Here is a 26,289-nt window from a genome sequence, read left to right as displayed (position 1 = left end):
ATATATATATATATATATATATATATATATATATATATATATATATATATATATATATATATATATATATATATATATATATATATATATATATATATATATATATATATATATATATATATATATATATATATATATATATAAGCATATAATGAAATTAAAAGGTATATTCTAGAGTTATGTAGTGTTATGAGTTGTCCAACCTCATAGCCTTCCACTAGGTGGCTGTATGTACATCTGTAGTTGCTTGCAATCTTATCAATAATGATAAGAAGAAGTTATCTTATAATTTTATTTTTAATTAAAAAAGTTAAAAATAAAAATACGGATGGATTTGCTCATATGATTATATGAAAATCTGTGTTTGTACCATATGAAAATGTTTAATATTTGTATTAGTAGTAATAATAATAAATTACGGATTGCACCCGACAAAACATTAGAGAAGAAGAAGAAGCTTACGTCATTCGACGCGACACTTTCCACGGTCGGAGCTGGTGAGTAGCCCCTGAATCTGTCAAATAAAAATGTAGTAAAAAGACCGAAAGTCTACATTTATAAATCTGCTGACGGTAGTTCTATGAGTTAATGTTAGCGAGTATGTGGCACAGCATGTGTTTGTACAGATTTAGACACGTTTTTAACCCTACTTGGTAGCAAAAAAAGGCTACTTTAGCTCGCTAAAGTAGCCTTTTAAAAGCCAGTCAGGTTCAATAGCTGTCCTTCATACCTTTAATAACAATGTGCTAAAATTTTGTTTCATATATCTTAAAAAACCGTATACTTTTCAGTATACTAGTTTATATCAGTATATTGATTTAATGTTAGGATTCTGTCATACAGTTCATTACATTTCATCGTTTCCCACAGTGTATTATAAACCCTGAGGCCATCATTCTTTATTTGTTGCCCCACCAGGCTAAGCATTGTTTATTTATTTAAGTCTTTGTAAAACGTTTGCATTTTCTGTGACTTTATAGTTATTGTTCATGCTAATTATACAAGCTATGCCAATATAAAGTCTTTGTTTTCATTTTTAGATCCGGATCACATACACAGGAGTCACTCATTGAAGATGAATCACAGTAAGTGACAGAAATTTGTACTCTTCTATATTTGAACAACAGTTCTCGCCTCAAGTAAAGAAACTGTGCGTTGTTTTCTTGTTGTTGTTGTGGTTAGGCTGGACAGGGATCTTCGAATAATTGAGAGACACCATGGTGTAAAAGCGAAGGTGGCTCCTTCGGATGGCATTTTCCAGAGAACACTGAGAGATGTTGACCAGGAACTTAGAGGTCAGCTGATACGACGAGCACAAAATGAAGCAAGGGAGAGGGCCACTCTTCTCAACCTGAAAAGAAGATGTAATGGTAACACTACTTCTTCTCTTGACTGTATGGTCATTAGCAAAATTGAAGCTCAAAGGTCTTGTGGTAAACCTAAATTTAATCTTTATGTTATCCCTGCACCATGCATATGTTCACTCTAGGTACTTAAGCGTATTTATGCAGTGTAAGAAGTGACTGGTTTATTCCAACTTGTCCTTTGTCATGGGTATGTGCTTTTGATGTGTATGGTTATTTATCTTTGGTGTATGAATATGTTTCTTGGGTGTATCCTGTCTTTCACCAATGCCCGTTGTAAATAGGCACAGATAAGTGAGTATTGTAATACATCCATTTTCTAATGGACATTCAATGATCTTATACATTACGGCAGATATTAAGTCTTTCAGAGCGAAGGTGAAACATTAACATGTTTAACGTTGAAAAATTGTCTTATAGTACTACTTGGTTCTTTGCTGGAATAATGACATGGTGTCTCACTGTCCAAAATGTTCAAATCTGTATGTTCGAAGATAGTGTCTAACATATGATATAAGTAGTTTTGGTTTTTATAGCCATGGATCTCCATTGTGCAACATCTTCAGGTCTGTGAAATCATTCACTTCTGTTTTCAGCAAAATTGTAAAACAAGCTTTTATTGGAGATGTATTTTTGTGTTGTGCTATCTGTCATTAAACATGTTTTTTTCAAAATGTATTATGTATCACTGGGACTGCAAAAAAGACACTTCTAATTTGGTCACAGTTGTGACATTTGTTTATCCGAAAGCTGTCAATGTTAGCATTTCCTGTAGTTTGTCTTAAACAATTGATAAATGTATAATGCATCAATAAAAGCTTTTGTATTGAAAAGATATTCTGTCAAATGTGAGTGCTTTACATAGTAACAAATATTTGGGTATCAAACGAACACATCAGTAAGCATGTTAGCTGAACTAATTACTGTTGCACTTCAAAAATTTCCACATGATAGCACAAATAATACCCTTTAGCAAAAAAATGAGTAAGATCTTTCCTTTTAAATAAACAAATTGACCAGGTTAGAAGACGACACGTTCAGGTAAAGGCACTTTCTCCCTTCGCGAAATCGTTGGGACAGGCATGTTGATAGGACACAGCTGGAGAAGATTCCATTGTGGGATGCAGTAGTTCCACAACGTCACATGTTACTATTGGTTATCAATGGGTGACACGCCACGTGACCAGTTACACACTTTTGCCGCTTAATGAAAACTATTAATACGATTTGACATTAGGATTTCATTCTGTCTGATAAGTTCAGTTTATGACTGGAAAATGTGATTTACTTACTTTAACAGAATTTGCTACCCACTCAGACTGGTGAGTTTAATCATGACATCGCCCCGTGTGTCAATGATGGGGCGCATTCCATTTCAAACATTGAACGTTTGCCGCGACAATAAGGCCCCGTGTGTCAATGATGGGGCGCATTCCATTTCAAACATTGAACGTTTGCCGCGACAATAAGACCCCGTGTGTCAATGATGGGGCGCATTCCATTTCAAACATTGAACGTTTGCCGCGACAATAAGACCTTGTGAGTTGTAAGTGCGAGGATGTTATAAAGTAATGTATATGGTCATTGAGAGTGTAATTGTAGTGTATTAAACTATGATCAGGGCTTCACTTTTTTCTCATATTTAGTTTAGCTGCACTATTACAGATAGTATGTGTTAACAAGGAGACGCTGTATGGGAGAGTGATGCAAAAGAAGCCTTTTCAGCAATTACGCCTCAAACAGAGCCGCTTGAGGTCTGCAAAAGCACATTTGGACGAGCCAGCTTCATTTTGGAATAAGGTCCTGTGGACTGAAGAAACAAAGATTGAGTTGTTTGGTCATAAAAAAGGCATTATGCATGGCGGGGAAAAAACAAACAAAAAACAGCATTCCAAGAAAACACTTGCTACCCACTGTAAAATTTGGTGGAGGTTCCATCATGCTTTGGGGTTGTGTGGCCAATGCTGGTACTGGGAATCTTGTTAAAGTTGAGGGTCACATGGATTCCACTCAATATCAACAGATTCTTGAGAATAATGTTCAAGAAGCTGATACAAAGTTTAAGTTATGCCGGGGATGGATATTTCAGCAAGACAATGATCCAAAACACCGCTCCAAATCTACTCAGGCATTCATGCAGAGGAACAATTGCAATGTTCTGGATGGCCATCCCAGTCCAGACCTGAATATCATTGAACATCTGGGATAATTTGAAGCGGGCTGTCCATGCTCGGAAACCATCACACTTAACTCAACTGGAATTGTTTTGTAAAGAGGAATGGTCAAAATACCTTCATACAGGATCAAAGAACTTATTAAAAGCTACAGGAAGTTACTACAGGCTGTTATTTTTGCAAAAGGCTGATCTAATAAATATTAATGTCACTTTTCTGTTGAGGTGCCCATATTTTTGCACCTGTCAAATTTTCTGTTAATGCATACTGTACATTTTCTGTTAGTCCAATAAACCTCATTTCAATACTGAAATATTACTGTGTCCATTAGATATATCAAACTGAAGTAGCTTTTGCAAACACCCAAATATTTATACATAAAAACGATTAAGATTAATAGGGGTGCCCAAACTTTTTCATATGACTGTATGTTGCCGCTTTCTCAGGTAGGTTACAAACAGTTATGTCATGATGCCCCAGCCGGCATACCTAGGTGGGCCCCATAAGGGAAAAAAGAGGGCAGACATTTTGGTCCCAAAATGGTTTGTCACCATTTTCCATAGTGGCCCATATATTTTTTTTATGTAAGCAGAGACAAATCACATAAGACTACATGTCAGAATTTTCTGACATACAGTTGGTGTTATTCAGACTCTCTGTCTTTATATTCCTGCCTGATCCGTCCTGCTGTGTGCTTAAATTTTAATGTAATATCTGGTGTGAAGGATGTCAATATTTGTGTTGCCCTCCAGAAAAACGCAAACATCAACACTAATATTAACTGCTCTATAACATTTTAAACAACCAGGAATGTACATGTCCTTACAGTTGCAAAACTAAATGCAAATCTAACAGTAAGATAATTCTCACTAGTCTGTGCAGCCATATGAGTGGTGGAGCAGTGGAAGGAGCGCTTAGACAGCAAACACTCAACCTGGATGCTGGTGTGAGGGGTCTCCTAAAAAAGTAGTCAATCATCCAACTGCAGATGATACATTATGGTGCTGCTGGCATTCTTACTAAAACCAGGAAGGTAAATCAAATCATCCAGTTTGTAAGTCCCTACACAGGCTACAAATAGTCCATATTGTAAGTTTTGAAATCTGTCTGAAATATCACAGAAACACTGACATAGCTCTTAATGAATTTTTAATACAGAGTAGTGCCCTTCAAAATAATGTAATTCTTGGATAACAGTCAAATATTTCTCAAATATCAACATCACAAAATTTTTGTCCACTACGTTTTAGTTATTTCGTTGTTGTGCTCAAATTTAAAGATATTATGTAAAGCAGATTATGCAGCATCTCAAGATTAAGAGTTAAATTCAAACTGTAAATAAAGTTTAGTCATTAACAATGTCATACTGAACAAGAACATTAATAAATGTGAAAAAGACTACAAAGCTGTAATGAGTAAAATTAAATTGCCCTTGATTATATATAGCTTGACTTAAAAACAGATATGTCTCAACAATATCAAAAACAATAAACTGAGATGTTAGAACAAAAAGCTTATATGAAAATCATCAATGAACTTTTTATACTGGAATATGTGCTCTTCACATAGAACAGTAAGTGGCCATAAATCATGAAGATGATTCACAATCTATGCTGTTCTCTCCTTCGTCAACATTGTCGTCATCATCTGCTTCATCCTCTCCATCGTCAATGCTTTCATCATAGTCTATGTAATGTAGATCTGGAGACATAAGTGCTTGAGAATAAGAGTTAAACTCTGGTAGGTGATGATTTGGAGGAGGGGCACTAACCGATAAACCTCTTGAACATGTTCATTGCACTGTACATTTTCTTTTCTAACATGATAATGTTTTGATGAAGTACAGCTTTTGAACCAGGATCTGCAGTATCATTTATAGCTGAACTTAAATGTCCATGTTGTTGATGAAGGTGAAGAATGACAGTGTTCATCTCTCTCTTAAGTAGAAGCTTTTCTTCAGTTGCTCTAGTCTTCAAATGCAGGGCTTCTATTGCTCGACTTTTTAGGTTCTTTGGAACAACACCATGATCTTCAATCTTTAAAATAAGAGAACAATTGCAAGTGGAACCTTGTTAAATGTAGTAGCAACATAAAGTGAATAACAGCATGTAGAAAGTTGAATAAAACCTTTAGATCAATTCTACTCACTTCTTCATCAAACAATGTGTACAGCTGGGAGGAGGCATCACACAATTCTCAAAATTCTAAATGTGATGGAAAGATGCCAGTTTGTGGAGGCCACTGCAGATTATTGTACTCTGTAACAATCTTCTTCAGTTTCCTGTTACAGGCATTCACTTGCTTGGACAGCCTTATAACAACTCCCTGTCCATCTGTAAAGAAAGAAGAAATATAAATACTAGTAAAATAATACAATCAACACAATATGAAAACATGATACAATAGTCATATATGGAAGTATGTTAAACATAATAAAAGGTTGACATCTGAAATAGTGTTTATCTCAATTTGGATGTTGTGAACACAAGTAGTGGCAGCCAATTCTACACAAGATATTCAACATGACACTAAAGTTATAAGGAAATCTCAGTTTGTAGGTCAAAATCTATTACTGCCAATAATTGAATGATATTTTAATTGTACTCTTAAAAAAGTTATCCTCAGAATATAAAGACTGATAGTTCTTACAGTGACTCAATATCTGCCGTAATGTATAAGATCATTGAATGTCCATTAGAAAATGGATGTATTACAATACTCACTTATCTGTGCCTATTTACAACGGGCATTGGTGAAAGACAGGATACACCCAAGAAACATATTCATACACCAAAGATAAATAACCATACACATCAAAAGCACATACCCATGACAAAGGACAAGTTGGAATAAACCAGTCACTTCTTACACTGCATAAAGACGCTTAAGTACCTAGAGTGAACATATGCATGGTGCAGGGATAACATAAAGATTAAATTTAGGTTTACCACAAGACCTTTGAGCTTCAATTTTGCTAATGACCATACAGTCAAGAGAAGAAGTAGTGTTACCATTACATCTTCTTTTCAGGTTGAGAAGAGTGGCCCTCTCCCTTGCTTCATTTTGTGCTCGTCGTATCAGCTGACCTCTAAGTTCCTGGTCAACATCTCTCAGTGTTCTCTGGAAAATGCCATCCGAAGGGAGCCACCTTCGTTTTACACCATGGTGTCTCTCAATTATTCGAAGATCCCTGTCCAGCCTAACCACAACAACAACAAGAAAACAACGCACAGTTTCTTTACTTGAGGCGAGAACTGTTGTTCAAATATAGAAGAGTACAAATTTCTGTCACTTACTGTGATTCATCTTCAATGAGTGACTCCTGTGTATGTGATCCGGATCTAAAAATGAAAACAAAGACTTTATATTGGCATAGCTTGTATAATTAGCATGAACAATAACTATAAAGTCACAGAAAATGCAAACGTTTTACAAAGACTTAAATAAATAAACAATGCTTAGCCTGGTGGGGCAACAAATAAAGAATGATGGCCTCAGGGTTTATAATACACTGTGGGAAACGATGAAATGTAATGAACTGTATGACAGAATCCTAACATTAAATCAATATACTGATATAAACTAGTATACTGAAAAGTATACGGTTTTTTAAGATATATGAAACAAAATTTTAGCACATTGTTATTAAAGGTATGAAGGACAGCTATTGAACCTGACTGGCTTTTAAAAGGCTACTTTAGCGAGCTAAAGTAGCCTTTTTTTGCTACCAAGTAGGGTTATAAACGTGTCTAAATCTGTACAAACACATGCTGTGCCACATACTGCTAACATTAACTCATAGAACTACCGTCAGCAGATTTATAAATGTAGACTTTCGGTCTTTACTACATTTTTATTTGACAGATTCAGGGGCTACTCACCAGCTCCGACCGTGGAAAGTGTCGCGTCGAATGACGTAAGCTTCTTCTTCTTCTCTAATGTTTTGTCGGGTGCAATCCGTAATTTATTATTATTACTACTAATACAAATATTAAACATTTTCATATGGTACAAACACAGATTTTCATATAATCATATGAGCAAATCCATCCGTATTTTTATTTTTAACTTTTTTAATTAAAAATAAAATTATAAGATAACTTCTTCTTATCATTATTGATAAGATTGCAAGCAACTACAGATGTACATACAGCCACCTAGTGGAAGGCTATGAGGTTGGACAACTCATAACACTACATAACTCTAGAATATACCTTTTAATTTCATTATATGCTTATATATATATATATATATATATATATATATATATATATATATATATATATATATATATATATATATATATATATATATATATATATATATATATATATATATATATATATATATATATATATATATATATATACCAACTGAGGCCATTCAATGGGGCTGATAACCACTGATAATCGCCATTCTATGGGATGATAACATCCGAAGCGGGTGCTAAAATCGCGGCTTCAGAGAACCGGAGGATCTTTTAAAACAGAAGTAAAATTAACTAAATTGTTAAGAACCTACAAATACATCAGCTATGCACGAATTGTGTTATCTTATTTGTTCCTAGATCGTCGGTTCTGGACGCTTAGGGAGCGGTACAGCATTCAAAGAGAGAACCCTTCTCGTCAATTATTGACGCGAAGGGGGTACCCGACGCGTCAACATGTGACGCTAAGGGAACCTGCCCATGCGTCAATATATGACGAGTCGGGAGTGAGACTGTGTTGGAGTGAAAAATGTTCACAGAAAGCACAAGCTTCACACTGTATCACACTATATGTAGTCAAAGGCAATAAAAAATAAAAAAAAGTCCAGTGCTTCTATAATATCCGAAGAAAACAATCTGTCAGATGACAGCAAAAAAAAAAAAAAAAAAAAAAATAAAAATCTTATTATATGTTAACTTATTAAAATAAACGACTGATATAGGCCAAGATTTAGGAAAACACATATTTATTAATAAACAATAAGAAAAAAGGCATTGAGTTGAAGAGAATGACTATAAATGTTAATATAAAAATTACAAAATCTTAGAAAGTACAGGAATGTAATAAGCCCACTATTTTTTCAGGCGAGCTCAACCATCTGCATCACCCACACAAACAAAAAAAAAAATCACAAATGTATTTTTCCAAAAATTAACCATTTTGCAATAAATATGCATAAATACACAGAGTGTATTTACGTACTTGTGGTACGTAAATTGACAGCAAGTTGCTTTTTGAGAAGAAAAGGTTTCAGATTCTCCACCAAAAGCAAAATGAATCGCTGTCTCTGGTTCTGAAAGTGAAACTGATGAACAGTTTTTCCACTAATTACTCCATATACGAACAAAAAGGGAGAAAAACTAACCTCTAAAGGAGAGTCAGGTTCATCCAGGATGCTCTTCTCACTCTGAATCCGTTGCATCGTCCCTGTAGAACTGGGATCCATTATCAACACATTCTGACTACCAGCTCCACCAAATTTAATGTCACTCTTTCTGGAGTCAGTCGTCCTGCACACCTCGTAATTGTACACGTGTGGCAGAGTTCCTGTCCCCAAAGTGTCTGAGTAACGAGGTGGATAATATGGAATCACAGGGAGGCTGGAGTGATACAGGATGCGAGACTGTCTCCATCTGTAGATCTTCACTGATATAATAACCACTAAACACGTGATGAAGAGGAAGGAAACCACAGCCAGAGCCAACACTAAGTAAAAAGTCAGGTTGTCATTGTATTCCTTATCGTGAGGAAAGTCAGTGAACTCTGACAACACTTCAGGGAAGCTGTCCGCCACCGCCACGTTAACAATGACTGTAGCTGAACGAGAGGGCTGCCCGTTGTCCTCCACTATGACAGTCAGTCTTTGTTTCACAGCATCTTTATCAGTCACCTGACGGATAGTTCTTATTTCTCCATTCTGTAAGCCCACTTCAAACAGCGCTCTGTCTGTGGCTTTCTGGAGTTTATAGGAGAGCCAGGCATTCTGTCCAGAGTCCACATCCACAGCCACCACTTTAGTCACCAGGTAGCCCACATCTGCTGAACGAGGAACCATTTCAGCCACCATGGAGCCACCAGTCTGGACTGGGTACAAAACCTGAGGGGGATTATCGTTCTGATCGAGAATATTTAATATAACAGTTGTGTTGCTGCTTAATGGTGGTGAACCTCCATCCTGACCTTTTAGCTGAATATTAATTTTTTTAATTTGCTCGTAGTCAAATGATCGAACTGCTTGTATATCACCAGTTTCTGCGTTCACTGATACATAGGTGGATAAGGGGCTACCATGTAGCTCAGTATCGATAAGCAGATAAGATACTCTGGCATTTTGTCCTGAATCAGAGTCATGCGCTTTTAAAGAAAACACTGACAAACCCGGGGAGTTGTTTTCCACGATACTTGCTTCATAAAAATCCTTTTCAAATAGAGGAGCGTTATCATTTATGTCTGATATTCTAAGAGTTATAGTCTTGTTCGTAGAAAGCGCCGGAGTTCCTTCATCCACAGCCATAAATGTGATGTTATATTCAGGTTTTTGCTCTCTGTCAAGAACACCGTTTGTGACAAGAGTGTAATAGTTCTTAAGCGATGACTGTATTGCGAACGGAATATTGCCATTAACTGAGCAGTCCACTTTACCATTTTTGCCTGAATCTAAATCTTTAACGTTTATTATAGCAACTGTGGTTCCACTAGGAGAGTTTTCGGGGATCGTATTAGAAAACGAGGTAAGCGTTATTAAAGGCGCATTGTCATTCACATCTATTACCTCTATTATTACGTTCGTGGACGTGCTTTGTCCGCCTTGATCCTTTGCTTGAACGCCAATTTCGTACAATTTATTTTCTTCATAGTCAATATTTCCCTTAACAGTTAAATCTCCGCTGTTTTCATCCAGATGGAAGATCTCGGCAATCTTACTGGACATGTGATTAAAATGATACGTAACGTGTCCGTTCTTCCCTTCATCTGCGTCCGTTGCGCTCAAGCTCAACACTAAAGATCCTTCTGGAATATTTTCTTTTACAGAAGCCTTAAAATTATGTTGCATAAAAACGGGAGCGTTGTCATTTGTGTCTAGAACAGTAACGTGTATTTTTAGGCTCCCTGATCGTTGCGGTTCGCCCCCATCAACAGCAGAGAGTGTTAAAAGCAGCTTTCCGTCCTTTTCTCGATCGAGAGCATCAGAAAGATACAGCTGTGCATATTTGTGGCCATTCGGGCTGGAGAGAACTTTAATGTTAAAATGAGTCGTTGGCTGTAATGCATAACCGTGTAAAGCGTTGATGCCGACATCTTGATCTGTGGCGCTGACTTGTAGTATTTCTGTTCCTGGAAGAGCCGATTCATGTACTTCTACATGCATTTCCTTTTCATGAAATGTTGGCGCATTGTCATTAATGTCCAGTACTTCGACCACAACGCTATGCAGCTGCATCGGATTTGTCAGAACCATTTCAAAATTCAGGCTACAGGGCGACGTCTGCCCACAGAGCTGCTCTCTGTCTATCCTGTTTCCCACGACTAGATTCCCTTTGTCTACATCAAGCTTAATGTACTCGCTGCTATCACCGCTAACAATGCGGGCACCACCTAATTTTAATCTTTTAGCGTCGACACCCAAGTCCTCAGCTACGTTTCCCACATATGAGCCCTTTCTCATTTCCTCCGGGACGGAGTAGCGGATCTGGCAAACGGTGGATGCAATGAAAAAAGCAAGGAGGAAGGCCTGTACTTGCCATATAACTGCGTGTCCCGTGCTGATAAAATGCATGTTCCCGAAAGAATACGTCCAAATATGAGGAAATCTCCGCCCAAAGTCCTAATTGTCAGACAGTATAGCCTTTGATCCAGTCGGGATGCACCGCACGCTTAAGTGTAGAAACCGCTGATGAAAATAAAAAGCGAACGTCTTGCCCTCCGCTGAACACTAAGTCAGGCTTCGGAGGTGTAGCTCCTTTTAACAAGCTTTATATTTGCTACAAAGACTTACAGCGGCCCCCAGAGTCTAAAATGAAAATACTAAGTGTGTCAACATAAAAACAAAATGGTAAAAAGGTTTTAAAAAAAAAACATTAATCTGCGCATCAGTATTATTCAATGTTTGCAGGCCTATGCGATGATACAGTAGTAAAGTTTTCTTTTTTTCCCAGTAACTACAGAAGGAGTAAGAAGAGAGGAAAACAAAACAAACAAACAAAAAAAATCAATAAAATCTTAAGCACAAAAAACGATTTGAAATCACATTCTCATCAAACCAGGTATGCACAAAATCCGTTTTGAAAAAAAAATATGTCAAATGTTTGAAATTTTGAAGTATTAATTTGGATGTAGCAAATAAACAGGAAATCAAAAGGTGGAAGAGAGTATCATTCAATATTGTTAAATTATTAGTCTGAAATTTCATTGAAGCAAATGGATACATCAAAAATACTTTTAAATGAACTTAATGTGCATTAAATACACCTTATTTACATAAATAAACTTCACTGGCACTTTAAATAAACTTAAATAAAAAAACAAAAAAACATATATCTGAACAATAAAATGCTCAAAAGCAAACTGTATCAGTTGATGAGAATAACTAACCTCCAGAGGAGAGTCAGGATCATCCAGGATGCTCTTCTCGCTCTGTATCCTCTGCAGAGTGTCTGTAGAACTGGGATCCATTATCAACACATTCTGACTGCCAGCTCTACCAAACTTAATGTCACTCTTTCTGGAGTCAGTCGTCCTGCACACCTCGTAATTGTACACATGTGGCAAAGTTCCTGTTCCCAAAGTGTCTGAGTAACGAGGTGGATAATATGGAATCACAGGGAGGCTGGAGTGATACAGAATCCGAGACTGTCTCCATCTGTAGATCTTCACTGATATAATAACCACCAAACACGTGATGAAGAGGAAGGAAACCACAGCCAGAGCCAACACTAAGTAAAATGTCAGGTTGTCATTGTATTCCTTATCGTGAGGAAAGTCAGTGAACTCCGACAACACTTCAGGGAAGCTGTCCGCCACCGCCACGTTAACAATGACTGTAGCTGAACGAGAGGGCTGCCCGTTGTCCTCCACTATGACAGTCAGTCTTTGTTTCACAGCATCTTTATCAGTCACCTGACGGATAGTTCTTATTTCTCCATTCTGTAAGCCCACTTCAAACAGCGCTCTGTCTGTGGCTTTCTGGAGTTTATAGGAGAGCCAGGCATTCTGTCCAGAGTCCACATCCACAGCCACCACTTTAGTCACCAGGTAGCCCACATCTGCTGAACGAGGCACCATTTCAGCCACCATGGAGCCACTAGTCTGGACTGGGTACAAAACCTGGGGTGGATTATCGTTCTTGTCCTGAACTACTATTTTAAGCGTAGCAACTGAGCTCAGAGGAGGGGATCCAGCATCCCGAGCAGTAATGTTAAACTCAAAACTCTTTATCTGCTCATAATCAAACGATTTCACAGCATGTATGACACCACTATCTGAGTTCACTGATATTAAGTTTGTGACCATTATCCCATTTATCTCTCTTTCCTCTAAAAAGTAAGACAACCTCGCACTTTGACCCCAATCTGCATCAGTAGCGCTGACTGTAAACACAGAACATCCAGGTGAATTGTTTTCTGCTATGCTCATAGTGTATTCTGATTGACTAAACTGAGGTGGGTTGTCATTCACATCTGAAACTTTTACATTCATGTTTTTGGTACTAGAAAGAGGTGGGAAACCTTGGTCAGAAACCGTCATGGTTATATTATACTCAGGGTTAGTTTCTCTGTCTAAGGTACTTTCGGTCACTATAGTGTAATATCCCGTCAGGGAGGACTCAATTTTAAAAGGTATGTCAGAGTTAATGGAACACCTGACAAGACCATTTCTTTCAGAGTCTTCATCATCCACGTTAACGACGGCTATAGTTGTGCCTGGGGGAGAGTCTTCTGAAATTAAATTTGAAAATGACATGAGTTGTATTGTAGGTGCGTTGTCATTTTCATCAATTACTTGAATGATAACCTTACACGTATCCGAGTATCCCCCGTGGTCACTCGCCTGAACGTTTAGTTGATATGTTTTAGACTTTTCGAAGTCCACCTTACCTACAACCTTAATCTCACCTGTTGCAACATTTACATCGAAGAGCTGCTTCGCCTCTTTTCCGACATGAGGGATGGAGAACGTCACCTCGCCATTAACTCCTTTATCTGCGTCATCTGCTTCCACTGTTGTGACCACTGTCCCTTCAGGTGAGTTCTCCCTCACCTCGGCTTTATACACTGACTGACGGCACACTGGAGCATTGTCATTAGCATCTAGCACAGTAATATGGATGCTGACTGTTCCTGATCTGCGCGGTTCGCCCCCATCAGAGGCCGTCAGCACGAGCGTGTGCGCGTCTTCCTTCTCTCGATCCAGAGCGTTTTGTAAAACAATTTCAATGAACGTGCCTCCGTCGGGTTGGTTTTATAGGGTTTTCTAAAATCACCTCGAAGCTGAAGCTACAGGGCGTCGTCTTTCCGCACAGCTCTTCTCGGTCAATTCGCTCTTTAATAACAAGAATACCTTTCTCTCGGTTTAAATCCACATACTGTTGGCTGTCTTTAGTAATAATACGAGCATTACCTCCCACAAGCCTCTGCAAATCCAAGCCCAAATCCCTGGCAATGTTTCCAACAAAAGACCCCTCTGATTGTTCCTCCGGTACGGAATACCGAGCCTGAGCCGTTACCGAGCTCATCTTTAAAAGACAAAGAATAGCAACCAGCGCTTGCATTCGGTCTCTGGCAGCGGGTATCCACGCACAAAACATCACGAATCCAAATGCGCACAAGCAGCAATCTCTTCAGGGTTAAATGGTGAATAGAAAATCCAGTAATTTAACATGGGCGATGTTTTCAGGAAGGAGCATTCAGTAGAGATTAGACGATGGAAATATGGAGGTCTGTGCGTCGACTTGTGAAACACTGAATGTCAGAGAAAGGAGGTGGACTGCTGCAATCTCAATTTGCACAGAGTGTCAGTGACGTATCAACAGCGGCACTCCGAGTCCAGTCAGTGTAATAATTTATACTGAATAGAAGGAAGAGCAGCATTTGCTCATCAGAAAATAAGAAAGCTTTAAGATTACAAGAGAGACCGAAGAAACATAATATTTTGCTGGAGTGTTACATATTAGCCATAAACCTTAAATTTATTTATACTGTACAATTATTTAATGAATAATTGCAACAAGATAATAGTAATAACAACAACAATAATAAAGATACCACAGTTATAAAAGGAAATAATGCAGAATTTAAACCAGTAATAGTGTGGAGATACAGTTCAAGCTCTTGTGCATTTATTTACTTACTTACTTACTTATTTATTTACACATTTATTTATTTATTAGTTCATGCATCAGTACACTCAACAGTTTCCTTTAGATACAAGGTTATCCTCTAAATAATACAACTTGATTTCTTAGTTTTTATTATCTTGTGTTTCATTTTTAATATATCAAATATTAAGTGAAACAGTGATAAATTAAAAAAGCCTATTTCAGGAATAATCCTTGAGAAAATGTGATTTTGTTTTAATTTGGTGCGAGTTCAACCTTTACTCTGTTACAGTAGGAAATGTGAAATATTGTGGTAGATTAAAAAAAAAAATTATAGCCGTCTAAGCATTTTTTAGTAATACTAACACCTGATTTAGTGCTAATTTTAAAAAAAGCATAGTTTCCTGTGAATGATCTAAAATAAATCTACAATAAAAAAAAGTAGTTCGGGAAAAAATGTTCTGAAATTACCAACTGATTCCTGCAGCACCATGGAGAGCGACATAGGATAAAAAACAATGTAAATTGGGATATTCCTACAAAGAAATGGTGTAAAAAGACTTAACACTCACCAAAGTCAGCGTCTGCAAGCTATGTTTTGTAAGATGCTCTTCCACTTGCGGTGTATCCGTTTCAAGTCCATCGACACTCACTAAGCTTTGATTCCTTGGTTGCATGTCACTCTTTCTGGAGTCAGTCGTTCTGCAAACCTCGTAATTATACACGTGTGGCAGAGATCCTGTTCCCAAAGTGTCTGAGTAACGAGGTGGATAATATGGAATCACAGGGAGGCTGGAGTGATACAGGATGCGAGACTGTCTCCATCTGTAGATCTTCACTGATATAATAACCACTAAACACGTGATGAAGAGGAAGGAAACCACAGCCAGAGCCAACACTAAGTAAAAAGTCAGGTTGTCATTGTATTCCTTATCGTGAGGAAAGTCAGTGAACTCCGACAACACTTCAGGGAAGCTGTCCGCCACCGCCACGTTAACAATGACTGTAGCTGAACGAGAGGGCTGCCCGTTGTCCTCCACTATGACAGTCAGTCTTTGTTTCACAGCATCTTTATCAGTCACCTGACGGATAGTTCTTATTTCTCCATTCTGTAAGCCCACTTCAAACAGCGCTCTGTCTGTGGCTTTCTGGAGTTTGTAGGAGAGCCAGGCATTCTGTCCAGAGTCCACATCCACAGCCACCACTTTAGTCACCAGGTAGCCCACATCCGCTGAACGAGGCACCATTTCAGCCACCATCGAGCTCCCAGTCTGGACTGGATACAGAATCTGGGGTGGATTATCATTCTGGTCCTGAATCCGGATTTTCACAGTCACGTTGCTGCTCAGTGGAGGAGAGCCTCCATCTTGTGCTGTCACAATAAAAGCTAACTCTTTAATTTGTTCATAATCAAATGAGCGTACCGCCTGTATGACTCCACTTTCCACATTTACAGAAACATATTCAGTTATTGGTGACCCAGCAAACGTTATGTGATCCAAAGTGTAGGATATACGAGCGTTTTGATTCTCATCAGGGTCTTTAGCTGACAGTGCAAGAACCGAGACACCTGGCGAATTATTCTCTCCTATAAAAGCGTTGTAAGCAGTTTGTGAAAAAACTGGTGCATTATCGTTTACATCAGAGACTTTTAAATTAAAGATTCTTTTAGCTGAAAGCGGGGGTTTTCCGCTGTCAGTGGCAATGACGGTGATATTATATTCTAAAACACTTTCACGGTCTAATACAGAATCTGTTGTCAAAGTGTAGTAATTTCTTAAATTAGAATTTATCCTAAAAGGAGCATTCCCTTCGATCTTGCAGCTCACTTGTCCGTTATCGCTCGAATCCAGGTCTTTGACATTAATGATACCAACAGTTGTTCCAGGAGGAGAATCCTCTGACACGGGACTAGTAAAGGACATCACGTTTATGACAGGGGCGTTATCATTTACGTCGACAACTTCAATAATCACTTTACTGGAATCGGTGAGACCGCCTTGATCCTTTGCATCAATTCGAATTTCATACTTCTTATCCTTTTCGAAATCTATATTTCCAGCGACAGATAACACCCCAGAATGCGGATTAATGGACAACAATTCAGCGATGTTGCTCTTTGCGTTTGAAACGGAATATGTGATGTGACCGTTCGTTCCGCTGTCTGCGTCTGTAGCATTTACAGTAACAACATGAGTGCCAGCTGCCGCATTTTCCGTGACAGTTGCCTTATACACAGATTGGTTAAAAACGGGAGCATTATCATTTACATCTAAAACCTTTATATCTATATTCACCGTACCAGATCTTTGTGGATTGCCACCGTCGAGCGCCATAAGTCTTAAAGATAAACGCGGTGCCACTTCTCGGTCAAGTTGCTTCTGCAGAACCATCTCTGCATATTTACTCCCTTCCGGACTGACATGCTGCTTTAAAACGAAATTCTCGTTCGGGGTTAAGATATAATTTTGCAAGCCATTGACGCCCACATCAGGATCCTCCGCACTGTCCAACACAAACCGAGCTCCGAGATTAGCGGACTCACTGATCTCTAACATAATATGCGTTTTCTTAAACACGGGGCTATGATCATTCACATCCAGCACTTCTATTGTCACAGGATGCAGCTCCATCGGGTTTTCCAATATCACTTCAAAGCTGAAACTGCACGAGGCTACCTCTCCGCAAAGCTGCTCTCGGTCTATCCTTTCACTCACTACGAGAGTCCCTTTGTCTACCTTCAGCTCGGTGTACTGGACGCTCTCTCCGGTCACGATGCGGGCTCGACCAGAACGGAGTCTTTTCAGGTCCAAACCTAAATCCTGTGCTATATGACCGATAAGAGAGTCCTTCTTCATCTCCTCTGGAATAGAGTAGCGTATATGTCCAGAAACCGTAAGGGATGAAAAAAACAGCAAAACAGCCTGTATCCACTGAAAGCAGAAAAGAAAACGCCATTTCCGAGAGGGCTGCAGGAACGCCATTATTGTAAGATTAAATTCTGAGAACAGACGAAGGAAAAAAAAAATCGTCAAAGAAAGATTTTTAAATCCTTTTCCAGTTTTCGCTCCTTCACATCAAATCTATTTTCTTAGTAAACAAGAAAAACAAAGACGTAGTGTATTATTTCCCATAAATTTCCGTTTTCTGACGACTGCAGCGCTAGCAGTAAACAACCCTTACAGGATCTCACTCAACAACACCCACAACAGATGAAGACACAAGAAACTGTTGTATTTTATCTTGTTAAACAGCGTCACCTACAGACAAAATGTAAACACTAATGATTTGACTTAGGATGAGCGATAAAAAAAGAAAAATGAAAAAAATTAAATAAAATAAATAATGAAAAGGATTAGTGACGGTATTATTATTTATTATTATTATTATTATTATTATTATTATTATTATTATTATTATTATTATTATTATTATTATTATTATTATTATTATACAGTGTACTACAGCGCATATAGATACCTTATAGCTTTTACGTATAAGGTATTTAAAAACAAAATATAAAAAACCCGGTACTGCACACTCAGAAAACATCACTGAGTGAAAGAGGAGCTGTCCTTACTGTGGTGCTGAAAACATGTGCATTTTACTCAAATGCAATTAACTATATGCAACATTTATTCATCGAGACAACAAGAATTCGTTCATTAATAATAATCTCAGCTTCTCACCTCTAGAGGAGAGTCGGGCTCATCCAGGATGTTCTTCTCACTCTGTATCCTTTGTATAGTCCCGGTAGAACTGGGATCCATTATCAACATGTTCTGATTAGCAGCTCCGCCGTACTTAATGTCACTGTTTCTGGAGTCACTTGTCCTGCACACTTCGTAATTGTACACATGTGGCAAAGTCCCAGTTCCCATAGTGTCTGAGTAACGAGGTGGATAATATGGAATCACAGGGAGGCTGGAGTGATACAGGATGCGAGACTGTCTCCATCTGTAGATCTTCACTGATATAATAACCACTAAACACGTGATGAAGAGGAAGGAAACCACAGCCAGAGCCAACACTAAGTAAAAAGTCAGGTTGTCATTGTATTCCTTATCGTGAGGAAAGTCAGTGAACTCCGACAACACTTCAGGGAAGCTGTCCGCCACCGCCACGTTAACAATGACTGTAGCTGATCGAGAGGGCTGCCCGTTGTCCTCCACTATGACAGTCAGTCTTTGTTTCACAGCATCTTTATCAGTCACCTGACGGATAGTTCTTATTTCTCCATTCTGTAAGCCCACTTCAAACAGCGCTCTGTCTGTGGCTTTCTGGAGTTTATAGGAGAGCCAGGCATTCTGTCCAGAGTCCACATCCACAGCCACCACTTTAGTCACCAGGTAGCCCACATCTGCTGAACGAGGAACCATTTCCGCCACCATGGAGCCACCAGTCTGGACTGGGTACAAAACCTGAGGGGGATTATCGTTCTGGTCCTGGATAAATAATGTTACAGTCGCGTTGCTGCTGAGTGGTGGAGAGCCTCCATCCTGCGCTTTGACAACAAAAACGATCTTTTTAATCTGTTCATAATCAAATGTGCCAACTGCCTGTACGACTCCAGTTTCTACATGTACGGAAACATATCTAGACACTGGAGATCCGCCAACATTTGTGTCCTCTAAAATGTAGGATATACGAGAATTTTGGTTCTCATCAGGATCTTTGGCTTTCAGCGTAATAAAAGGCAAACCAGGGGAGTTATTTTCTTTTATAAAGGCGCTGTAAACACTTTGTGAAAAAACTGGAGCGTGGTCATTCACATCAGAAACTTTTAAATTAAATGTAATTTGGGCTGAGAGAGGAGGTATCCCACCATCTGTAGCAATAACACTGACGTTATATTCTGAAACCGTTTCTCGGTCTAATACAGAATCTGTTATTAGAGTGTAATATTTTCTTAGATTTGATTTCATTTTAAAAGGAGCATTCCCGTCAATTTTACAGCTCACTTGTCCATTATCACCTGAATCCAGGTCTTTTACATTAATAATACCAATAGTTGTTCCAGGAGGAGAATCCTCAGACACAGTATTAGTGAATGACATCACGCTTATGACAGGGGCGTTATCATTTACATCAATCACTTCAATAATCACTTTACTTGAATCTGTCAATCCGCCCTGATCTTTTGCATCAATTCTTAGTTCGAACTTTTTTTCTTTTTCATAATCAATGTCACCATTTATGTAAATCTTTCCAGTAATTTCATCCATCCGAAATAAATTATTTAGGCCACTTCTGTGATCTGAAAAATGATACGTAATAATACTGTTGGACCCGAAATCTGCGTCACTAGCATTAACAGTGGTGACGTAAGTGTTTTTAGGAGACATTTCCGTCACAACAGCTTTATACACAGACTGATTGAAAACAGGTGCATTATCATTAACATCAAGAACAGCAACATTAATATTTACGGTGCCAGATCTCTGAGGTGTTCCTCCGTCCACAGCGATCAGTTTCAGCGACAGATTTGGGTTTGCTTCTCTGTCTAAAGGCTTCTGAAGAACCATCTCTGCGTATTTCTTTCCGTCTGCATTTGAATGTTGCTTGAGAACAAAGTGATCATTTTCACTCAGGAAATATTCTCGCAAACCGTTCACACCCACATCGGGGTCTTCTGAACGAGTTAATGAAAAACGCGCTCCAGTTGCAGCAGACTCACTAATGTCAAAATTGATTTGATCGGTTTCAAAAATGGGCGAGTGATCATTTATATCTGTAATCTCGACCGTAATTTGATGCAGCTCCATGGGATTCTCTAAAATCATCTCAAAACTGAAACTACACGGCGTTGTGTCACCACAAAGCTGCTCCCGGTCGATTCTCTCGTTTACTACTAAAATCCCTTTGTCTGCGTTCAGCTCGGTGTACTGGATGCTCTCTCCACTCACGATACGGGCATGACCGGAACGCAGTCTTTTCAGATCCAAACCGAGGTCCTGTGCTACATTACCGATCAGTGAGCCTTTCTTCATTTCCTCCGGTATCGAATATCTGATATGGCCGCTAACAACAGAGCTGAGGTGACAAAGGAGAAAAAAATGAAATAATTTCTGTCTGAATCCATCACGCCATTTCACCCATCCTCTGTGTGTTCGTATTCCACGAGCCATGGCAAAAGCCGAAACAAGCAAATAATAATAAAAAATGCTGTAAAACGATAAAACGGGAGCTTTTGTGAGAAAAATCAATAAGTAAAAATATATAGTTGAAGGAAAAGTGTATATGGATTTGTAATATCCTTTCCTATTTCGTCGTTGAAGTGTCTTTAATGCTGTGATGTCCGCATAGATGAGGAAAACTATAAGCTCTCCTCTCATTGGCCACAGTAAGAAGGGAGGAGAATGTGATGTAACATTTCAGAGGACATGCATTGACCAACAGCGTCACGTAGAGTCCAGAATGAGCATCATGCCGATTAATGTAGAAATTCTTAAAGGCCTATAACTTCTTTATTAAAAATAAAGACAAAGACAATCACCTTCAAAAGAGCTTTAGATTAACTTAAAATGATACTGGTAAACACGTATCCTTTAATTTGATCTTAGAATAAAAAGTTCCACTTTTAAAATGAACAAATGCACAAAAAAATCCCTTAAGTTTTCATTCTACTTGGATCATTGATATGCCGAGGAACTCCACAATATTTAAAACCCTTTAGTATATTGTTGAAATAATATTCCAAGTCATGCCTGCCTTAGACAATACAAACAATGAGGAAAAGAATGAGAGTTCTCATTTACAGTAGAGGCATCCTCAAGTACTTCACACACAAATTGATTGGATTATTTGGCTGTGAATATTGTTTTGTTGCTAAAGACAAACTTTTCTTTTGTTGTTCCACGTTTTAATGAGTCATTTTATCAAGATGAATTTCTTAAATAAAACAAAATCACTAATGTTGGAAATTTTAGCATAAACTGAATAGCTAAAAAAATAAAATAAAATAAAAACGACTGCATCCAAATATATTTTACACCAAGTGACCAAAACTCCGACAAGATAAATGCAAAAACGAAGTGAACTCATCATTTTAATTATCTCTAGTAAACCTTAGAGCATGACAAAAACCTGTAATCTTGTGTTGACACTATTAAACCACAATTTGACCTTAATTATCAGGAAATTGACAAATAAAATGACTACAAAAATATTAGTTTCAGCTCCAACCCTGATATTTAGCACACTGGGATCAGAAGGAGTGGGTTTATGCAATTTTGCAATCACATGAGAATATGGAAAAGGACTTGGCATTAAAGTACATCACCACAAAACCTGCTGTAATATTCTCACAGAATCTCTTCTGATATTCAGACAAAATGAATCTCAAAGGCTGCTAAAAGTAATCCAAGAAAACCTTCACAGCCCTGCATCAATAGTGAATTATTACACCAGACAGTGTTCATGTCTGAACACTCAAATAAAGGCTCCTACAGCAAAAAAAAAAAAAAACCTTATTCATCTGGGATAGCAGGACTGGTTACTTCCTACTCTACCAACAACACATAAATATCTTTAGATTATATCAAGGTAGTTGGAGACGTCTTTCTAGATGTGAAAAGAAGCCTTTGACACAAGGAATAATGAGATGAACCTACACAAACTTAACAAATGCATCTTCTCTATAACAGCTATAAATTGGTTTAATTAAAAAAAAAGACAGAACGGTGCATCAGAGTTAAAGGAATGATATTAAACCTTCAATACGATAACAATTACACAAGATTCCATATCATGTTTTCTACTCATATATATCCGTGATATATGCAGAGGCCTCCGTCATGTAAGTGTCAGAAACAAAATTGCATCAAAAGGATCTCAATGTGTTATACAATATGAATCCGTCTGTAGAAATGTCACTGTTATGATGGACAAAATATAAATCATCAAAGTGGATGGGTGTAATTACATGGATGCCATTTTGGCAGGAAAGGTTGATGAAGAAAAACTAAGGACAGAACCAGCTAAATGTCACTAACCTCTAGAGGAGAGTCGGGTTCATCCAGGATGTTCTTCTCATTCTGTATCCGTTGCATCGTCCCAATAGAAGTGGAGTCCATTAGCAAAACGTTCTGACTGCTAGTTGGGCCGAACTTAATGTCACTCTTTCTGGAGTCAGTCGTTCTGCACACCTCGTAATTATACACGTGTGGCAGGGTTCCTGTTCCCAAAGTGTCTGAGTAACGAGGTGGATAATATGGAATCACAGGGAGGCTGGAGTGATACAGAATACGAGACTGTCTCCATCTGTAGATCTTCACTGATATAATAACCACTAAACACGTGATGAAGAGGAAGGAAACCACAGCCAGAGCCAACACTAAGTAAAAAGTCAGGTTGTCATTGTATTCCTTATCGTGAGGAAAGTCAGTGAACTCCGACAACACTTCAGGGAAGTTGTCCGCCACCGCCACGTTAACAATGACTGTAGCTGAACGAGAGGGCTGCCCGTTGTCCTCCACTATGACAGTCAGTCTTTGTTTCACAGCATCTTTATCAGTCACCTGACGGATAGTTCTTATTTCTCCATTCTGTAAGCCCACTTCAAACAGCGCTCTGTCTGTGGCTTTCTGGAGTTTATAGGAGAGCCAGGCATTCTGTCCAGAGTCCACATCCACAGCCACCACTTTAGTCACCAGGTAGCCCACATCTGCTGAACGAGGAACCATTTCAGCCACCATGGAGCCGCCAGTCTGGACTGGGTACAAAACCTGGGGTGGATTATCGTTCTGGTCCTGGATGATCAGTTTCACAGTTACATTGCTGCTGAGAGGGGGAGAGCCTCCATCTTGTGCTTTAACGACAAAAATTAGCTCTTTAATTTGTTCATAGTCAAATGAACGCGCCGCCAGTACGACTCCAGTTTCTACATTTACAGAAACATATTCAGAAACTGACGATCCAGCAATATTTTTACCCTCTAAAATATAGGAAATGCGAGCATTCTGATTCTCATCAGGATCGTTGGCTTTCAGAGTGAGGACAGAAAGACCTGGGGAGTTATTTTCTGTAATAAATGCGCTGTAAACAGTATTTGAAAACAATGGAGCGTTGTCATTCACATCAGACACTTTAATATTAAATATTCTTTGAGCAGAAAGAGGAGGTGCTCCACTGTCCGTTGCGACAACAGTTATATTGTATTGTGAAACCATTTCACGGTCCAAGACGGAATCTGTTATTAAAGAATAATAATGTTTTAGATTGGTCCTGATCTTAAAAGGAACATTCCCTTCAATTCTACAGCTCACTTGTCCGTTATCACCTGAATCCAAGTCTTTCACATTTATAATGCCAATTGTTGTTCCAGGAGGAGAATCCTCTAATACAGGACTAGTAAATGACATCACACTTATAGCAGGAACATTATCATTTACATCAACTACTTCAATTATCACCTCGCTAGTATCTGTAAGACCTCCTTGATCTTTTGCATGGATCTGAAGCTCAAACTTCTTATCCTTTTCAAAATCAATAAACCCCGTAGTTACAACGACACCACTTTTCTCATCAATTTTAAATAAATCTCCAAGATAGTTAGACAGGTCTGAAAAATAATATGTCACAACACTATTTGATCCAACATCGGCGTCACTAGCATTGACAGTCGTAACGTAAGTGTTTTTTAGGGCATTTTCTGTCACTGTAGCTTTATACAAAGTCTGATTAAATACAGGTGCGTTATCGTTAACATCAAGAACAACAACGTCAATATTTACGGTACCAGATCTCTGAGGGGTCCCACCGTCCACAGCGACCAGCTTTAGAGAGAGCCTGGGGTTTGTCTCCCTGTCTAAAGGCTTCTGAAGCACAATCTCTGCGTATTTCTTTCCCTCTGCGTTTGAATGTTGCTTCAGGACGAAATTATCATTATCATTCAAGATATATTCTTTCATTCCATTCACACCGACATCCAGGTCTTCTGCAGTTGCTAATGGAAAACGCGCACCAACAGAAGCAGTTTCGCTTATTTCAAAATGCATGCTATCTCTCTTGAACGTCGGAGAGTTATCATTGATATCTGTAATCTCTACCGTAATTTGATGCAGCTCCATGGGATTCTCTAAAATCATCTCAAACGTGAAACTACACGGTGTTGTGTCACCACAAAGCTGCTCCCGGTCGATTCTCCCTTTTACTGCTAAAATCCCTTTGTCTGGCTTCAGCTCCACGTACTGGATGCTCTCTCCGCTGACAATGCGGGCCCGACCAGAACGGAGTCTTTTCAGATCCAAGCCGAGGTCCTGTGCGACATTACCGATCAGTGAGCCTTTCTTCATCTCTTCTGGGATCGAATATCTCATATGTCCGGTAACAAAATTGCAAATGTAACAAAAGAAAATGAGGTGCAGCAATATTTGTCCGCAGCAAAAACGCCATTTTAGCGATTCAGGGTGCTGTTTGATTCCAAACGACATGGCGAGAAAGAAAACCAAAATGTTTCTTAGGCTGTTGTCCACACACTTAAAATATCCAAAGGTACAACAGAAAAACGAGTTTCTTTTAGGTTTCAGTTCTTGTATCTTCGCCTGAATTTATAGAGAAATCTAGTGCCCCCTTTCTCTCCTGCACACAACGAGAGGATGGCAGGGAAATGCGTGGTCATAAATGAGGGGATATGTTTCATTGAACAACAGCGTCGCTAAGAGTTCAGAGTCAGGAAACACAAAGACAGCTTTAAAATTGCTTTAAAATGACTGATTAAACTTAGTTGGATAATAATAAAACCAATGACAATTTAATACTATAAATGATTCAATAGAAAATGATACGACGATGATACGTATACAGTGGCATTTAATGCAATAAATCAGTTTCGTTTTGAAATATATTAACACATGTAAAAGAATATAAGATATTAGTTTTGATACCCGTAGAACAATTTGTCAGATCAGTAGTTGGGAAATATATGTATCTACTGCTATGTATTTCAAATAAGAAAGGAGAAAAGAGAAAAACACCTCAAAAAGAAAAACGCTAAATATATAAGAGTTGAATAAAAGGTTTGATTAGAAAGAGAAAAAAAATATCCAAAAATAATTTGAACATCAATAATTTAAAACACCTCCAAACCAAGAACCACTAACAAAAGACAGAACCACTTGGAGTGATTTCAATTCCCAACAAGTTGTTGAGGAGCTAATGTTTCTCTCCAAGGTGCTGAAATAGGCTATTACTGCATTTGTGTTATTACGTTGACAGGAAGTCGGAGAAGTGAAATAGAAAAGTTATGAATAACATTACATTATAAGTCTCACCTCTAAAGGAGAGTCGGGTTCATCCAGGATGTTCTTCTCATTCTGCATTCGCTGCATCGTTCCTGTACAACTGGGATCCATTATCAACACATTCTGACTTCCACCTCGGTCGAACTTTATGTCGCTTTTTCTGGAGTCAGTCGTCCTGCACACCTCGTAATTGTACACATGTGGCAG

General features: G+C 38.4%; 4 protein-coding genes and 2 long non-coding RNA genes across 22 annotated transcripts in view; 1 reads left to right on the top strand and 5 right to left on the bottom strand.

Annotated features, from left to right (window-relative positions):
• Positions 1-26,289, bottom strand: part of LOC122836611 (protocadherin gamma-C5-like) — a 249,501-nt gene that overhangs the window by 124,810 nt on the left and 98,402 nt on the right. The window contains exon 1 of one of the 15 annotated variants that reach the window (XM_044126327.1): positions 18,529-20,967. The exons of 13 other annotated variants lie outside the window; for them this stretch is intronic. In XM_044126327.1, the coding sequence (XP_043982262.1) occupies positions 18,529-20,967 (2,439 nt within the window). Of the gene's footprint in view, positions 1-8,890; positions 11,440-18,528; positions 20,968-26,289 lie in introns of those variants that run through there. One more of the 15 variants, XM_044126283.1, reaches the window with a different exon arrangement.
• Positions 401-1,229, top strand: LOC122836631. Its single transcript, XR_006371590.1, has 3 exons — positions 401-497; positions 1,041-1,085; positions 1,183-1,229. It is a non-coding gene; the product is annotated as an uncharacterized LOC122836631 (long non-coding RNA).
• Positions 4,679-7,492, bottom strand: LOC122836626. 3 transcript variants are annotated; one of them, XR_006371581.1, is made up of 6 exons: positions 7,420-7,491; positions 6,835-6,879; positions 6,550-6,737; positions 6,366-6,430; positions 5,687-5,871; positions 5,316-5,574 (listed from the first exon to the last, which is right to left on the bottom strand). It is a non-coding gene; the product is annotated as an uncharacterized LOC122836626 (long non-coding RNA). The 3 variants fall into 3 exon arrangements; XR_006371579.1 differs by lacking the exon at positions 6,366-6,430 and having other exon boundaries at positions 4,679-5,574; positions 7,420-7,488; XR_006371580.1 differs by having other exon boundaries at positions 6,366-6,737; positions 7,420-7,492.
• Positions 11,622-13,598, bottom strand: LOC122837423 (protocadherin gamma-A5-like). The gene is made up of 2 exons (XM_044127777.1): positions 12,118-13,598; positions 11,622-11,684 (listed from the first exon to the last, which is right to left on the bottom strand). Exons 1-2 carry the CDS (start codon positions 13,483-13,485, stop codon positions 11,622-11,624), a joined length of 1,431 nt encoding a protein of 476 aa, XP_043983712.1. The 5' UTR covers positions 13,486-13,598.
• Positions 13,955-18,000, bottom strand: LOC122837422 (protocadherin beta-16-like). The gene is made up of 2 exons (XM_044127776.1): positions 15,412-18,000; positions 13,955-14,257 (listed from the first exon to the last, which is right to left on the bottom strand). The coding sequence occupies exons 1-2, from the start codon at positions 17,821-17,823 to the stop codon at positions 13,955-13,957; spliced, it is 2,715 nt and encodes a 904-aa protein (XP_043983711.1). The 5' UTR covers positions 17,824-18,000.
• On the bottom strand, positions 21,105-25,332 carry LOC122836618 (protocadherin gamma-A11-like). Its single transcript, XM_044126333.1, has one exon. It carries the CDS (start codon positions 25,270-25,272, stop codon positions 22,819-22,821), a length of 2,454 nt encoding a protein of 817 aa, XP_043982268.1. The 5' UTR covers positions 25,273-25,332; the 3' UTR covers positions 21,105-22,818.

The sequence above is a fragment of the Gambusia affinis genome, linkage group LG09, assembly GCF_019740435.1.
Source record: "Gambusia affinis linkage group LG09, SWU_Gaff_1.0, whole genome shotgun sequence".
Lineage (NCBI taxonomy): Eukaryota > Metazoa > Chordata > Actinopteri > Cyprinodontiformes > Poeciliidae > Gambusia > Gambusia affinis.
This window is presented reverse-complemented; position numbering and strand designations above follow the sequence as displayed.